Below are 17,127 nucleotides of genomic sequence, written 5' to 3'. Positions count from 1 at the left end.
TTCTGCAGGGAATATTATAACCAGTCCATAATATGTAACTGATATTACTCCTAAAGTATCCTTTGGAAATGCAGCATTGGCAATATATGCAAATTGACCAGCATCAATTTGAAATTATGTTTGAAAGACATTGTACTACGCAAGCTTTAAGGATCTCCGATTTCTTGCTAAATGCACACAATCTCCATTTGATGCAAGGTCCCCAGCGAAGTCTGACTGAGGCTCAGGAAGACTCTCCTGTAGTCACTAAACTAGACTCTTCACCGTACATGCATTATCAAAGACCACAGAGGTTGGAAGGGAGCTCTAATCCAACTCCCTTGCTACGCAGAAAAGCATCCAGGAGGGTACTGACCATCTCCAGAGGAGACTCCACAACCTCTTCTGGGCAACCTGCTCCAGAGCTCTGTCACCCCTCACAATAAAGAAGTTCATCTGCCATCAGGCCTCCAACTAGATTCTTCCCTGCTGATCACAACACTCTAAGCTCTGTCAGTCAGCCAGTTCTTAATCCACCTCACTGTTTGCTCACCCACCACATGCTACCTAAGCTTACTTACAAGGATGTCATGGGAGACAGTGCCAAAAGCACAGAGAAACAAGATCAGAATTACCAACAAACATTTACATACCCATATTAAGACAAAACAAAATTTCCCTAAGAGAATGGAGGTTCTATTTGAATAAAGCTTTTCTTCATAAACTTTTACAAGTTATCTTTCAAGCTACCTATTCAGCATTTTAAATCAGTGGAGGAAGTCAACTCCTAAAAGAAATGATAGTCTGATATCTATGCTGCTAAATAATTGAACATTTTAAGTCAGTACTGAAGCACACAGATTTTGATTCATTGGCTATATTAGATATGAACAGATTTTAATAAATGTCATTTAACAGCATCCTTCAGAACTTCTACTATAGAACATCGCAAAACACCAGAAATGAGTAGTCCGAATACCAAGGAACTGGAAAAGTAATACACTGTTTGAGACCACTTCCCTTTACCTTTCTTTTAATTCTCAGGAGACAACAACGCCTGCCAAGGAAGTAGAGAAGCATCACAATATCCATAGCTTGGCAAGTCACCTGATCCTTAAGCAAGCAGCTGTAACACACTAAGAAAAGTCTGTCAAAAGAAGTGCCAACCAACATGGTCTGGAAGGTCACCTAGTCACACCTGTTCTTAATGCAACACCACAAACTAACTGCAATCACTGGCCACATGCCAATACCCCACAATGCTCAGTGGGATCTTACCTGCATGCAATTCAACACAGTTGCCTCAGCTTCCATTCACATTCCACTCCTGCAGGGAGCCATTCTCAAACAGTTGTGTTATTGTGGGACCCGACGTCCAAGATGGGTGTTCACTGCACCCATCGCTGCACGCACTTATAGAGCCATGGCCCCCTGATTATGATCTAATATTACAAAGGAAATGTAATGGGAAAGGGATACAAAATTAATGATCTCGTAACAGATTTTGTAGGATAAGCATTACCTGGAGACCAGGACTTTAATATTTCTGGGAAGAAAAAAAAACAGTCCTCAAGTATCATAAAGGAAGAGTACATATCAGCTCCAGTCAGGCATCTCAAACAATTCATGTGGAAGAAAGGATGAAGAACTGTGTCCTCCTCCCTTCTCACTCCCTCCTTTCAAAGGATTACCATCCACTGCCCCCAACAGGTACTATCAGCATCATGCCCAATCTGTAGTTGCTTCTCAACCAATGCTTTCGGAAGTTATGTATGGAATAAAATAGGCAAGAACAAAATTATAACAGGTCAGCCTTAAAGACATGCTTCCCAGTAGCTGATGTTCCATTACTACAGAAAGCAACAAGGGAGATGGCATGCACAAGCAAACTGAGTTGCAAGAGTGCCAAGCGCCCACATTACAAAAAGTTGCACTTTAACCATTTCTAATGTCCTACCTTACAAGGTCCCATACATTACTACTCAACAGATAAGCCACTATTAAACACCACCTACAAAGAAGCCACAAGCAGTTAATGCAACACTACACATCAAATCCATACTTACAGACTCAGAATACATTTGTAATGCCTGACTAGCACAGCAAGATGAAGACAAACTGGAAAAACATTTAGTGATTATTATAGTGAAATTAGTGATTTTGGTTTTCTGTTTCTGTATGTACTTGTTTTGATTTAAAACAAAACAAAAAAAAACCTACAAGCTGTTACAAAACTCCTTTTTGGAAGCAATTTCAAACACCTATTAATAATACTATCATTTATCAATTCGCAATGAAGATCCAAAACTAAGCTTCAAGGATGACTATACTGATCTCAAAGATTCAGTTTTAGCCAGACACTAAGAGACAAGTACCAAACTAAATATTATGACATATCTGGCTTTCACTACTCAAGTGAGCCAAGATACAAAAAACATCTCATTAGCAAATAGAAGTTTTATATCTCTTGACACTTAAAGGTCTTTTACAGGCAAAAAAAAAAATTTGAATGCACTACTATGAAAATCAGTTTTTTCCACTGTACTTGCTTACTCATGCATTCTCAAATGTGCTTCCTGTCAACCTGACAGAAACTTGAGGGCCTTCCTAATAATAAATTTCCATTTATGGATAGTTATAGTTGTGAGGCATGATCAGCCTAGCTGGTAGGAAACGTTCATATGTATGCAGGCATCAAGGAAAACAAATATGCACGTTTCACATGAGGTAAGAAAAGGCAGTTGCTATTGAGTTACCTAGAATACCACATCTCTATGAAAAAAATATTTATAAAGCAATCATAAAAACAGTGAAAAGCTTTTTCATGAAGTAATTTAAAGTGGATTTTATAGATTCAATTTTGAACAGTTCACTTATTCTAAGGACATTGGCAGACTGACACAATTTCCCAGTAACAAGTTATTATTGTAGATATGACTTTCAGATCACTATTCCTCCTCTGATTTCCCCCAATACTAGACAAGATCAGAAGATATAGTTTCTTTTAAATAACCATCACCATATGCATTTGAAACAAATGCCAAATGATTGTAGTTACTACTTAGAATTCAGTAGTAATAAAGGGTAAAAGAAAGAGCACTTCAAACTCATAAGACTGTCTTACTGCAAGCAACCAAATGAAAGAAAGATGCTTTATAAAAACAAGAAAGTATAACCCAAGGCTACAATACCAATTAAAACAGTGATATATACATTCACTCAAGGACTATTAAAGACTGTTCCACTTCCTAACCATTTCTTCAACAGTCCTACCACACAGGTCAGTGCTGGGAAAAAGGAGCAGGGAAGGAAATAGGTATCAAAGATACAGGCTCATACTACCTTAAATCAGTAATCTGTAACGTCTCACAAAAGAGAAGTGGGAGCAGGTAGTCTCCTTTCTGCAGGTCCCAAACACATGTTCAGATAGCATCAACCACAGCACTCACGAAGCTGTTTACTGATCTGCATTTCTTTTCTTTGCACTCTTTCAGGACAGATAAGCAGCCAGGATCCATTTACCAAAGACTGCACAGGTACTGGTGCCAACAGAAATGTCAGGTACACAGAAGATAGAGAGGTAAGAATGGGAAAGAATTATTCTTTGTATACAGTGTAATTTTAAAGTGGCTATACCCCAAGCACTTCTGAAAACTATTCACAAATACTGCTTGGGTTTATCACTGCCTGTGAGCCCTAATAGTAAAGGGAAATTCAGCCCAAGGCCTGCTAACTAATTAATACACCCACACAGATAAGAAATAAGATTACTGAACAGCATTGTTCATGTGTAGCACTTGGAAAGTGCTTGTTCATATGTGCATACTTGAATGCACACAACACAGCTGATAGCAAATAGCACAGCTGGGACAATATAAACCACAGAAGCAGCAAAGTGAATCAGCACAGTGAAAAAGTTGCTGCTGAAGACCTAGGTGAAGGAAGACAACAGGATAGAGACAGGACATTCAAAGAGCCTCAAAAGGAAGGGAAGGCTCCAAGGACCTTTTCTTCTCATCTCCAAGGAGGTGAGGCAGCAGAATATCATGCACCTCTCCACTAACCTCTTTCAGAAAGGAACACAGTATAGCTAATTTGGTCATGCTGACATTGTTTATCTTCATTAAAAAAATAAAAAAATATAAAAACATTGCAATTGCCAGCACAATCTCTGGAAAGAACCAAGTATCAGCACAAACAAAATAAACAAGAACAGGTTCACACCAGTGGACTTTTGGAAAGCAATTCACTGTAATCGGCAGTAGGTCTGAGCCAGCATTATGGCAGCAGGAGTCATTGATCCAGAACTGCCAGTTTCAAGCAGTGTCATCAAGCCATGCTGGTTATAGAGGAAGGAGCTGTTTGCCACTTCTTCATTCCCCCAACAACAAAAGCCATACATTCTCAAAGCTGAGCAATCTAGTGGCTTCAGCCCTTCCCAGGCTGTTTGCCAGGACTCTAAGGTCGAGGCGCTCTCTCCAAACAGGTCAGAGTCCTGCAGCCAGCACAGCAGCAAAGGTCAGCTTAACTGATGGCTGACCTACTCCAAACTCATCTTCCTTTCAATAAAAGGCTCCAGCATCTATCAGACATTCTACTGAAATATTTTAGCATACTAAATCAGAAGAAAACATTAACTTGACAAATAAGGTGTCTGGTACATTCAAAGCACTGAAGCAACACAAGGTCAGAAAAATGCCCAGAAAGGCAAAACCATGCAAGCTAGCAACTACAGCAGCTTCAGGCAAGTGTACATCAGCATTTAAGTTACAAGTCTTGAGCATGAGAACAGCTATAAGATTATCTTCCAGGCAAAACTCAAAATATACAGTTCAGCAAATATATCACATCACCACTAATGGGCACCAAGTCAGTAGTAGCAAACAGGACCTAATCCATAACAGCTAAGATGCAGACAACAAGGACACTATACAGATCAATCACTTCACTCTAGGCAGATATCAGTACCCACAGAAACACAGATACAGTTTACTGCTGCGGAGACGCTTGGGCATTCAAATCACAGCTAGCTTGTGACCAAATTCCTGCATCTTGTCATCCTAAGACCAACCATTTCCTCCAAATGAGCTTTATGTTAAGAAATTAATTTTAATCTGTATATTGGTCCTTCATATAAGGAGTTTGGTAATTAAATAACCCTTCACAAAGACCAGATGATTTCAGTTCAACTCCCTCCTTCCAATACACACTTCCCACGTTCAAGGAGTATCCCAAAAGGTGTGCACCACGATGCCTAAAGCTTTCTGTTCTGTAGCCTTCTGCTCAGCATAACACCTTCATCCAAAATCCAAATAACACTATCTTAGCCACCAAATAACACCAAAGGAATGTGTTTGTCCTTATTCCAAAGGTCATACACATTTTGTGCCATCCTATCACTGACTAAAATGCATAGTCTTTGGAGAACAGCCTGAAACTTCGACCTTAGAGCGCTAGTGAGCCCCACTAAGTTACATAATTTTAGGAGAAATTTAAGCTTCTACAAGCCAACAAAAATCAAGTATTTCTTTATCAGCAGCAGCCTCCACTCATTCACTTAGAAGTTATGGTACAGTTTTAAAAGAAAAAGCAGTCTGTGCTTGGCAGACAAGACACAGTTTTGAATAAAACTATGCTCCTCCCACAGAGATATTCACAGGAAGATCAATACCAACATCTCATGCCTTACGCAAGTGTTCATTATTTAACTCAGTAAGGCAAGGGGACAGAATAATTGACATTTCCACCACCTCTTGTACAGAAACTAGCAGCACGCTGCCTTATCTTTGAGGACAAAGACAATTGACTTTATTATGTATGGATTAGCTGTAATATAAGACAAATATTGAAGAAAGAGCAGAACACCAACCACAAACCTGACCCTAGTGCTTCCTTTGCATGTCCTGGCACACTCTTAACGCTGCACCACTTATTAGCAATTGATTGCTCCCGATGCAATGCACAGGAGCAGAGTCCCCTCTGTACACTTTAGACATCAGTCTGGAAAACATGTTCTTGAACAAGACAAAACATTAGCGTTTTCTTTTCCTATAGGTACTTGAACTAGATCTCTCTTCAGGTTATCTGAGCACAAACAAAGTGCCATTGGGAGGCAATGAGCTGTCAACGCCCCCCACAGCAGGGGGGTTGGAACTAGATGATCTTTAAGGTCTCCTCCAACACAAGTCATCTTCTGATTCTATGATTCTAAAATGCTTGAATCACCATTTTTGTAGCAGATGACAGATTTGTTTTGTATATTTACAGAAGCAATCAACAACAAAAAAAGTCAGTGTTCATCTACTCTGTGAAACCTCTGTATGTCAGTCAGCTACAAGCAAAGAAAACTTCTCAGTTTCAGATAAACTTTTCAATATAATAATGTTGGTGATTTTTTTTTTTTTTTTTAATAAGATCAATACAATCCACATCCCCCCTATAATTTTTTTTTTTGCCAGCTACATTTCTTGAGAACAAAGAACAGACATCCTGTTAAGCTGTAGGGAAAAAATCTTCTAAGTTATGTTTTTATTGTTTAAGTCAAAAGCTCAGCTTGTTCACCCAAATTCATTCCACCCAATACAGACTTGCTATAGCAGCTTACAAACTTAATCAGCTTTGCATTTCCCCTAAAGAACCTTCTTCTCTACTTCCTTCTGAAATATGGCTGCAGACTTCAAGCTTAAAAAAAAGATAAGTTTGCATTACAAGTTTTCAGTTTATACGTCCTTGGATTTCCCCTCCCCCCCCCATTTTCCTTCAAAGACCAAGATTTCATGTGAACAGATGAATACTGTGCAATTAATTTTACATCAATAAAAGCATTTGCATCATTTCTGCCTTTATAGTATCCAGCAGAAAAAGGTATTTCTCAAAAGTTAAACACTTAGCATACTGAAAGACTATAAGCACAAACATCTCTAACACCTGAAGCCTAGTGAGTGACAGAAAAATTGCATTAAAGGGGCAAAACCAGCTGCCCAGTACTCCATGAAGTTTCAGTAGTTTACATTACTTTCCCATGGGATTTTTTCAGTCATTTATAGTTCATTGCTTCATATGGCTATAGAATCCCTGCTGTGTTAAAAAATGCCAAATAAAATTATATCTCATTCACTGCTTTATGCTATACCTTCTTTTGTTCAGATCCAATTAGTGAAAGCCTGTTCTTCATTTATCATACTTTTAGCTGATTACATTAGGCACTACAATAGTTCTCTAGCTTTCCTCGACAATGTTTGCACCATCAGTGTTACATTTATGGTTGAGGAGGCTCTTTCATCTTAACCCTCTATTCCGATCAGTTCAGGGGGAAAAAAGTACATACCATTACTCTTTTTTCACTGGAAATTCTTTGCTTGTTTTCTCACCCCAAAAATAATCCCAGATGTTTGCATTAAATTGAAATGCACAGATTCTATTGCTCCTTACATACCCACGTATAAAGAATTAGTGCTTCACAATTTGAACTCTGAAGAAAAAGTAGCATTTTGCACAGTTTGTCAGCTTCTTTCCTGCTCTTCCCCAAAACATCATAAAATACAGAGTATTAACCAAGACTGTCAAGACTCTAAAATGCACAAATTGCAACCTACTTTCCTGAACATACACAGCACCTCATGGGCATCTTTGTTCTCTAAGAGTGTCTCAGTTATCTTGCCAGATTGCTCTTCCCTAAACTGTGCTGATTTTACTTCAGGACATTTGTTAAAGCAGCAACTCCTTTTCTACAGCATAAATAACACCAAAAATTATCTTTCTGCTCATTCACATCCCTTAGGCAGTGTAAATGTAATCCAATCCCATTTAATATCATTTCCAGCTACCTACAACTTCACATTAATGCACAGTAACTCACAAACCCCTGATGTCACTTACATCCTTTTAAGCTTTAATGTTGCTGTCCTATCAGCATAACAATTCTTGTTTTTAGCCTATAGGAATACTTCAGTTTTTTTTTTTTTTTTAAAAAGTGAACCAGACTGTTTCTTTATTTCCCTCCCTCAAATAAGCATTAGCTGGCTCTCAGCAGGCTGTTCAATTTTTGCCATATTCCCAATTTAGTACAATCCTTTCTGATGCTTTCTGCTCACAAGTTGCTACAGTTTTTAACTTCTTGAGGTCAAAATTCTCATGTACTTTCCTAGCCTAATTACCTTTATTAAGATGCACATTTGGGATGTTAAAATGAGTACTGCTTTAACAGCACACAGAACTTTTGCCTTTGTTCTGTAGCAACCAAATCTAGAGTAACAAAAGTAGTTTCACTCAAAGCATGTATATATTTCAGCTATTCCCACCACTTCCATTTAACACTGAACTCTACAAAGATGTGTCAGTTCTTACATTGAAACATTTAATTGCATATTAAATGGAAGAATTCCAAAAGGTCTTTCAGAGTGAAGCTTTTGGAGTAACAGCTCACCAGCAAATTAATCAAAAAAAAAAAATCAACACTTTTACAGGTAAATATATCATTTCTACACAAACACCAATGAAAGTACCTACTAGAATCATTTAAGCATATGACACTGGATAGGGAATAAACAAGAAGCTGTTATTGAAGAGTTGGAATTGCTAGATGCTTTGTGTTTTGGCTTTTTTTTGTTTGTCTTATTTTGTGAGTTTTTATATAGGCACACCAAAGCTGCCCTACTTCAATTTCAATTGTTTTCAACCAGAATGGCAGAAAGGAAAGCCAGAAAGATGCAGAAGACTGACTATTAAAGCTACTTATACAAGAGAATTGGTACCAAGAATATCAGACTACCCACATTTTAGTAAGTAGCTACACAGGTAAGGTAATAAGGGGTTTTACTGGATCTCAGAGGTTGCTCCACCTTCTAAACAGGAAGTTTACCTACTTCAAATCATTATGTTCTTAAACACTTCATTAAAAAGCATTTCTGTAAACAGTCCCTGTATACTCATCACTTGAAATCAGGTCCCACTATTCTTAGTAAAGACAAACAGCTTTAGGATGGGCTGGTGATTGAACATTTATTTCTGCCTTTGTTCCAGTGATTATCACCATTTAAAAAAAAAAAAAAAAAAAAAAGCAGATTCACAACTCTTACAAAATCCCACCACTAAGCAAACATTTTCCTCCTATAAATTCATTCAGCAGGTTGCATTAGCTGCCAAATCTGATTTCAGCTTGACATCTTGCCACTGCTGGTTCAACCAAGTAGTTACCTGCTGATGCAATCTGAACAGAAATAAACAATGTATATCAAGCCAAGTTTGCCACTGCTTTATGATAAGTAACACAGTCAAACAATTTGGCCTCTGGACGCGTCTATCCTAACTAGCCATCACACACACCTCTGCAATGGCCAGGTCATTCACAACAACAGTGAATGACTGGAGAGATCCTAGTCATTAAGTCATTAAGTCAGATTACATTAAGCTATTTCCAGTTACACATCCAAAGAAGAGATTAAAAGAGACATGGTAGACACACTACATCAGTTGTTCCAAAAGTAATGCCTACTATTTATTTCCATGGAAACTACAACAGATATAAAGAGCACTGTAACATTATTTGACAAATTCTCAGCTATAAAACAATATTCTTCAAAATTAAATTAGCAATGAACAACAGCCTGTATGCCACGCTCCTAAAGATCTGCGTCAGCAGAGGTGACCCACTGCTGCTGTCACTGCTGCAATGCAACCCACCACCTCACTGTGCTCACATCCACTGGTTGGCCTCCATAACCATTCAGTAAGCATCAACGACTGTCAGAGGATGCTACTTTTTCTGCACTAAGGAATTTAATGACACCCCTTTGCTTCACACGTGCTTCCCTGTCAGACTGCCCCTACGTTGCCATCGGTCACACAGCAACAAAACATAATGGAATACTGATGGGAAGGCTCAGTCTCTACTATTATCAACCGACATCCACCTCTGACATTCTGGGCCAACATAATAAAATAGAAGGCATTAGTTTTGGAGTAGCGCTCATACAGTTAGACCAAGAAACCACTTATGTAAATAGTATCTGTATTAATACCATGTTTTAATCAGTTAGAACAACATTTTAAACAACCTCTCTCACTTTCCTTAAATACTGAAAGCTTCTTCAATGCACCCAGCTAATCCGTAAGTTGCACAGCTCAATTTGTTGGCCTAAGTAAGGATCCAAAGAAGCTAAGCAGGCAATACTTAACCCTCATAGAATTGCTAGCATTATCTTTGCCCATAAACTCAAAGTGTCAGCATCTCATTTGACATGTTAAGGTTATGAACTGTTCTGAATACCTTACTGAATTTGAGACACCAGCTTGAATTTACTTTCTCTTATGAACTATTATGAATTAAACACCCTACATATATATATATATTAAGGTTAAGATGGCACAGTAGATTGAAGCAGAATAGCTATTATATTTTCAGTTCTTTGTAACACATCACTGGTACTCCCTTCTGTAAGGTCATGAGTTGTACTTTTTCCCGTCATTCTTATTCCCTCATTATAATCTTCAATCTCAGTCTTTATGCATTACTTCCAAGTTTTCCATACTCTCCAGTTCATAGCAGTGCCCATACAATAAAAATAAAGGCATCCAGATGCACTCGAAAGACCAATTCATTTTTCAAGTCTGTTACCAACTGGTGAAAGATCATACTGTCTTTCTTAAAAGAAGTTTTATTGTATTTTCAGAATTCATGCCAACAAACAAGGTTATGCAACACTGCTAAACAGCAGATCCATTTATCCAAACAGCAGATACCATATGTATAAGATGGAATAGAAGTACACATTAGCCTGCTTCTGTCTTACCAGAAGGATCATGGACTTTATGAGTAGTTTGTATTTATTTCCACTTAATTCTTGGCTTCCAGAAGAATGAGGATGTATAATGCCTAACACCCATCTATTAAGAAATCATTTCTCAATTCACAAGCTACTATATGCTTCTAGTTGTGCTAACTGGCTACCAGTTAAAATCCAAAGTAAGTGTTATTATTCTCCAGCACCTAAAGAAAACTATTACTTGGCACAGAAATTCATTTGACTCATCTGAGTATAATCTAGTTTCAGACCATTATTATACCCACAGTTTATTTATTCGAACCAAGCAAAAGAACTGAGACAACAGCTGTGTCAGAGTCCAAAATTTTCAACAGTTCTCATCTCTCACTCAAATCTGAAAACAAAGTCCTCCTAACTAAACTTTCCTAAATTCCACGACTCATGCTTCAATTTTTCAAGTGCTGATGAACTTAAGTCCTGCCATGCATAAAATCCACATTTTTTTCCTTTCATCTTGCCTAGGGACCTCTCCCATTAAATTGTAACACTGGTTTTCAGCTCCCAATCCCAATAAGCAATTCAAAACCTCTAGGCCTTTCTCCTGTTGCAGTTCCTGCAGGCAAAGAGTAATAAGATGTATAGTCTTGTTGACTGTAGAGGACAAGTATGAATATACTTGCTGTTGTATGCTGTAACCAAATTAAGATATTTTGAAATAAACTGCATAGAAAACTACAAGACCTAAAAAAGGGGTAAGCATCTAGACAAGTACCTTCCCTGTCTAGAGAGCCATTTAATTACTTTCCTGACACACTGATGAACACACCTCAATATCTGCATCCAATGTAACAGCTCTGGCATGCTTGGTAGCTATCTGGTAAGAGAGAGCATTCCTCTGGCAAGCAGAAAGCATAAACTGAAGGTAACAGGTAGAGGAACCATTCATACTGAGTTCTCCATCTCCTGCAAACCATTTTTAATTACCCTTGGTGCTCATTAGCCAAAACAAAACTTTGGGTTAACTGCCACTCTTGCTGCACAGAGCAACTACCTATTAGGTGTTACTGTGTTCTCTCCCAGAATTGAGGCATAAAGAGCAAGATAACATTTACAATGAGCAAAGCACCAGAGTTCAAGCCACGTACTGCTAAGTACTTGCCCAATCCATCAGTACCTCCCTTCTTAAGCACATGGAGTAAAGGGCATATGCAAAGATGCTTCAAAACCTCAAACATGCCTGCCATTATATGAAGGCAGGTTGCTTAATAGCTGCAAGTCATCTTGAACCCTATCTAACATTTGCATTCAAGCAGTACTTACAGCATTGGCATCAACATCACTGTGTATGGCAACAGTTTTAATCCCCATCTTCTTGCATGTTTTGATGACCTACCACACAAAAAATGAAAGCTATCAATACTGAAAACATAAATAGCTTAAGAATAAACTACAAAAGGAAAAAACTTAGGATTACATACTTACTCGGCATGCAATCTCTCCTCTGTTGGCAATAAGGAGCTTTTCAAAAGTCTGAAGGGAAAAGAACAACAACGACCTTGAGAGATGAACACATTACAAGTTTCCCTCCCTTCAGAAAACATTCCTTTCTCCTCCACTTCCAATAAAACACTGGTTTACCCAGAAGCCTGCAACTCTGAGTTCACCTAGCTTAAAAGGGTTCTGCTGATTTATCAATAACAATATAGCACAAACTGTATGCTAGCCTAGATATGTACTAGTACATACACAGGCTCAGAACAGACAGAAAGGTGTTGACTACTCACATCACCATTCCCAGGATTTCCTTACCATGCACAGTCCAGAAATTAAAACCCCACAAAAGCTGTATGAAACAATCAAGTCCAGGGAAGAGACATTCACAAGCACTGCCAAACAACAGCCTTAGTTCCCAGAAGTGTTCAAGTTGCATATGTTGAACGCACACCATATACTCAAAGGAGGCAAGCTTCCCAGGGATCGGCTTCTCCCCCCAAAACCTCAGAACACATAAAGACCTCCACGTGGTCCCTCCAGCTCTTGCTGAGTTGGTACAGGCCTTGATCTCCATTATGGCTAAGTCATGTGAGGAGCCTGGCAAGCTCCTGTACTGCCATCATGACATCATTACACACTCAGTATTAAGCAGCAACCAAAGTGCAACAAAACAGCAAGTCACACTTTAGTAGGCATGTGAAATTCGCTGTCACCTTTCACAGTCCATTGCACTTGATGCTGTAAATACATCTTAGAGGCATGATAAGAGCACTGAAGAAGGGGATAACAAGCTGTCAGAAGACAATCAGCCTTACATCCTAAACAAAATTTTTCCATTAAGAAACTTGAGAGAAGCTCCGTGTAGAAACCTCAGTCCTGGCTGTAAGCACTATTGCTGCTATACCAGTTCATTTCCAACCAAGGAGGCTCAGTATCAAACACAGACCATCATCAGAAGGGACAATCCTGCCCTGCACACTCACCCCACTGCTTTTCATACTTCAGATGTGGCAGTGATGCATCTTCAGGATGCATCAGTTCAGCACACAGATTAAACAGCCCTACTCTGCCTATTGAGTTCCAAATCACAAACAGGACAGGAAGCTAGCAGGCTCCTCCCTTCATAGGCAGCACACAGTTGCTCCAGATTAGTTTCATCTAACTACACCCCAAGACATTCTATAGCTGCACAGAGCAACTCCCCTACTTAAAACAGCTGTTTCCCATATCATCTGGGGGAAAACGAAGCATCGTCAGTGCAGAAGTGAAACTGTTCATTATCCCTGCAGTCATCAGGTTTGTGGAAGGGGCAGGTAGAGTGGAGAAAGGAACTGTAACACCACCATGGGAGTTTCCATTGCCAGACTAGGGTGGAACAAACAGACGTACACAAGGTGCACTTGACCAAATTTATTATATTTCTTCAAAGTCAGGGCTGAGCTAACATCTGCTAATTAGTTCCAGAATATTACCCCATAGTAACAGCATACAGAAATTAAGACAAGAGCTGTAGCAAGCTTGCATGGTAAACTCAGCCAGCTCTGCCAAGGAATACACACCTCTGCTAAGCACTCGGACACATTTGCAGCCTATGAAGATAGATCACAAACATTCCTAAGCTAAGTCAATTATGAGAGGTACAAACATTGCAAGAACACAAATTGTTCCTGAACTTAAGCTTCAGCATGCTAGGAACCCAAAGCTCTTTAGGCATAGACTTGAAGGGAAATTTTTTTTAAAACTGCCAATACTTAGTGGTAAGGAGTATAACAACTCAAATACTTCATTGAGTTTCCCAGATTGTCAGAGTTGGAAGAGACTTTTAAAGGTCATTTAGTCCAACTCCCCTGCAGTGAACAGGGACAACCACAGCTTGATCAAGTTGCTAAGGTCCAGCCTGGACACCTTTTTGGTGTAACAGTTATTTTATTAACCAAGTATGCTGACATAGCAAAACAAGACTTTCAGTATTAGGATGTTATGAATATCTGTTATTTAATTTTCCAGTTCTGCAATATGAATACTAACAAGAAGAAACTTCACTTTATTTCTGCTGTTAACAAGATTTAAGTCCAGCAACTAAAAAAAGTTCTATTCACATGCTGCCTTCAAATAGCATGCAGCATTTCTTTTTTTAATGCAATCTCCACTAATTAGTATGCAAAAGACTGATACTAGAAGTGCAGTCGTTACAAAAACAGCAACACTGAGCAGAGAAGCCAGAAAAGACCTTGAGCTACTCATGGAAGCCACTGTCTGGAGTAATGCAGCTTTTAGTTAAGAGAAATCAAAGACGTGATTACCTTGTCTCAGTGTAATTACGCCTATAGAAAAGGAATAGAACCTTGATTAAGAAAAGGCTTTGAGAATACGGGAAGAATTTAGTTAATTACTTCAGGAGAATTTTCCTGAGAATTTTTTCTGTTAGCCACAGTTCTCATTACATACTGGTATTTCTCTGTTTTCTAATACTGTTTCACTCCTAATTAATTGCACCTACACTGGTAGATACAGCAAGTCCATGCTGAAACACTGGCATTCATGTCCTTCAGCAAGAGCACACCTCCGGCCACATTATTTTTTCAAGCGTGTTACTTCAGCAGCTATGCCAAGACAGCCGCCCACAGGAAAAGTTTTCCTTGGCTAGCAACTGTAAGCTGAGATTGCTACTGCATCAGTCTGTCAGCAAGTCTGACAGAAAACTCAGACAAAACCAGCAGCCTCATCCAAGACGTGGATTTAGCACACCCTGCAAACCTCACACATCCATCTTTATCCAAGCTCTGAAGTTTTCACACTCACACATGAGTAACAAGTTCAACCTGGACAAAGTGCATCTGACCATCTAACAAACACGCTACTAGTACTGCATTTTCCATATCTACATGAACATGTTTACATGCATACGCATGCAGTGGTGGTTTATGCCTATACCTCCTATACCATGTACAACATTAAGAATAGCTCTGTTAAAAGAAAAACATGCTCGGGTTAGTATGTAACTTCCCCAAGCTCTTAACCACTTCAACATCTTAAGTCATGCACTTGAGACAGTATCCAATCTCAGTAGATATACTACATTAACATTTAGTAATTCAGTGACTGCAATTCAACGACTGTGAAGGGGTTGTACTGGGAGAACTGCCGTTGTTAGAAGCAGCACAGAGGAGAGCTTTGAAAGTCAAATGCCAACATTACAGTAAAACATCAAAGAGAAAACATGCACTACACTACTTACCTTTTCATTTGGATCATACACAGCAGAATACAGCTTATGTGATGTTTTAAGGCACCGTCTTGAACAAAGCGTTTCACACTATAGAAGAGAGAGGGAGTTACACATGTTTTTTTTTCTCCCGCTACTATATTCTAGCAAGACAGAAACAGTTCATATACTGACATCTTGAGGAAAATCTTCCATATCATTCCCTACCCCTCCTTTCACTCCCCCACAAAGTGGATGGAAGCTAGCAAGGATCTGCCTCCCCACACAATAAACAGTAGCTAAGGACAGTTCAGAAGCCCTAGACAGAAGTCATTCTTCAGACCATAAGTGATTTTTTGCGAACTTGTGACCTCCTATTTCCTTCTTGTTTCAAGGAATACTTACCAATAAGTTCTCTAAGAACACACATACAGGTATTTGTACACACTGGGGGTGGGGAGAAGCCCTCATTGCTAGGGAGTTGTTAAGTATACAGCAGGCAATGGACTAGGGCAGAACTGCTATCAAAAGAGCAACAGGCTTGAGAAGCAAGTTTGACTCCCAGTCTTTTCCACCACAGTCCCATGATGACAGTGATCTAAGGAAGAAAAACATTTTCTCTAGGCTCATATTCCCTTATTTTTCCACAGCTACACCTCTCCCACTTTGCAACAGCATCATCCCATCCCCACCTGAGAGCATTCCCAGGTGATCCCATAATCTAGCAGGTCACTCATGCTACACCCACATGAACTACCTACACTTCTGCACTTCTTCATCTGAGGAGGTGACAGTACAAGCTGCTTCAGGCAGTGAAGAAGAAAAATACCTTTAGGATCAGAATTCTGCCAGCTGCAACCACAACTATCAGCTGGCCATTATGCCAACTGCACCTTCAGTGACTACTGTTATCAAACTCCCATTAGGGGGAGGAGCAAGGACAGCTTCCAGACCATATTCTCTGAACCTCCAGGGCATACATGCAGTTAAGCAGGTGAGTCTCTCTAATCCAAGACCCTATTAAGAGGGGTGCCTGTAGCACCACAAGTAGTCTGAAGTTGGTCATACAGGACACACCATCATATCTAAGAGTGCAACTGAGATTTATATCTCATGTTACTTAGATTGCTCAATCACTTTTCTGGCATGAGATTTAGGAACTTGTGTAACAGGTCTAAATACCATATCTCCCTATTCTTTTCACTGGATTTCTAGGTTTTGTTGCCCATTGTCCTAGGTGTCTCATTTTGCAGTTTTAAGTAATTATCTGTCGAATAGGAACCTCAACTGCACCTCAGATGAGTATAAAAGGAAGGATCCAGACAGAACCTTCCCCAAAACTCCACCTCCAAAGCAGCACATGGTCTGATTGAAACACTTAGTGTTTCAGTGACCAGTGAAGAACGGGTGGATTTTAATCCCTTCCAGATGAAGGGAGCTTAGATCTGTTTCCCACATTCTGGCAAGCACTCAAGCATTACAAGAAGAGTCAGACACAACTTCACTGCTGACATCTGTCACTTCATTTTGCAAGAGGCTTATGAGCAAACAGTAGGTATACTTACAGAGAAACTTATTGCATCTACCATCATGCAGGAGCAACTGGAGATCACAGCAGCTATATCCAAACCTACCTTGATTCCTAACTATACCTTTCCTGGCACAGAGACTGAGCCCCTCCTCAAA

The 17,127-nt window shown here is 39.3% G+C and overlaps 1 protein-coding gene across 1 annotated transcript in view; it reads right to left on the bottom strand.

Moving 5' to 3' along the window:
* PCCA (propionyl-CoA carboxylase subunit alpha) overlaps positions 1-16,178 on the bottom strand; it is a gene marked incomplete at both ends in the record, with an annotated part of 259,645 nt that extends 243,467 nt beyond the window's left edge. The window contains 4 exons of the mRNA XM_079540566.1: positions 12,063-12,131; positions 12,225-12,272; positions 15,475-15,552; positions 16,134-16,178. Of these exons, the coding sequence (XP_079396692.1) occupies positions 12,063-12,131; positions 12,225-12,272; positions 15,475-15,552; positions 16,134-16,178 (240 nt within the window). The remainder of the gene's footprint in view (positions 1-12,062; positions 12,132-12,224; positions 12,273-15,474; positions 15,553-16,133) is intronic.
* Positions 16,179-17,127: the final 949 nt, after the last annotated feature.

Source organism: Tetrao urogallus, assembly GCF_951394365.1.
Source record: "Tetrao urogallus genome assembly, chromosome: 1".
NCBI lineage: Eukaryota > Metazoa > Chordata > Aves > Galliformes > Phasianidae > Tetrao > Tetrao urogallus.
This window is presented reverse-complemented; position numbering and strand designations above follow the sequence as displayed.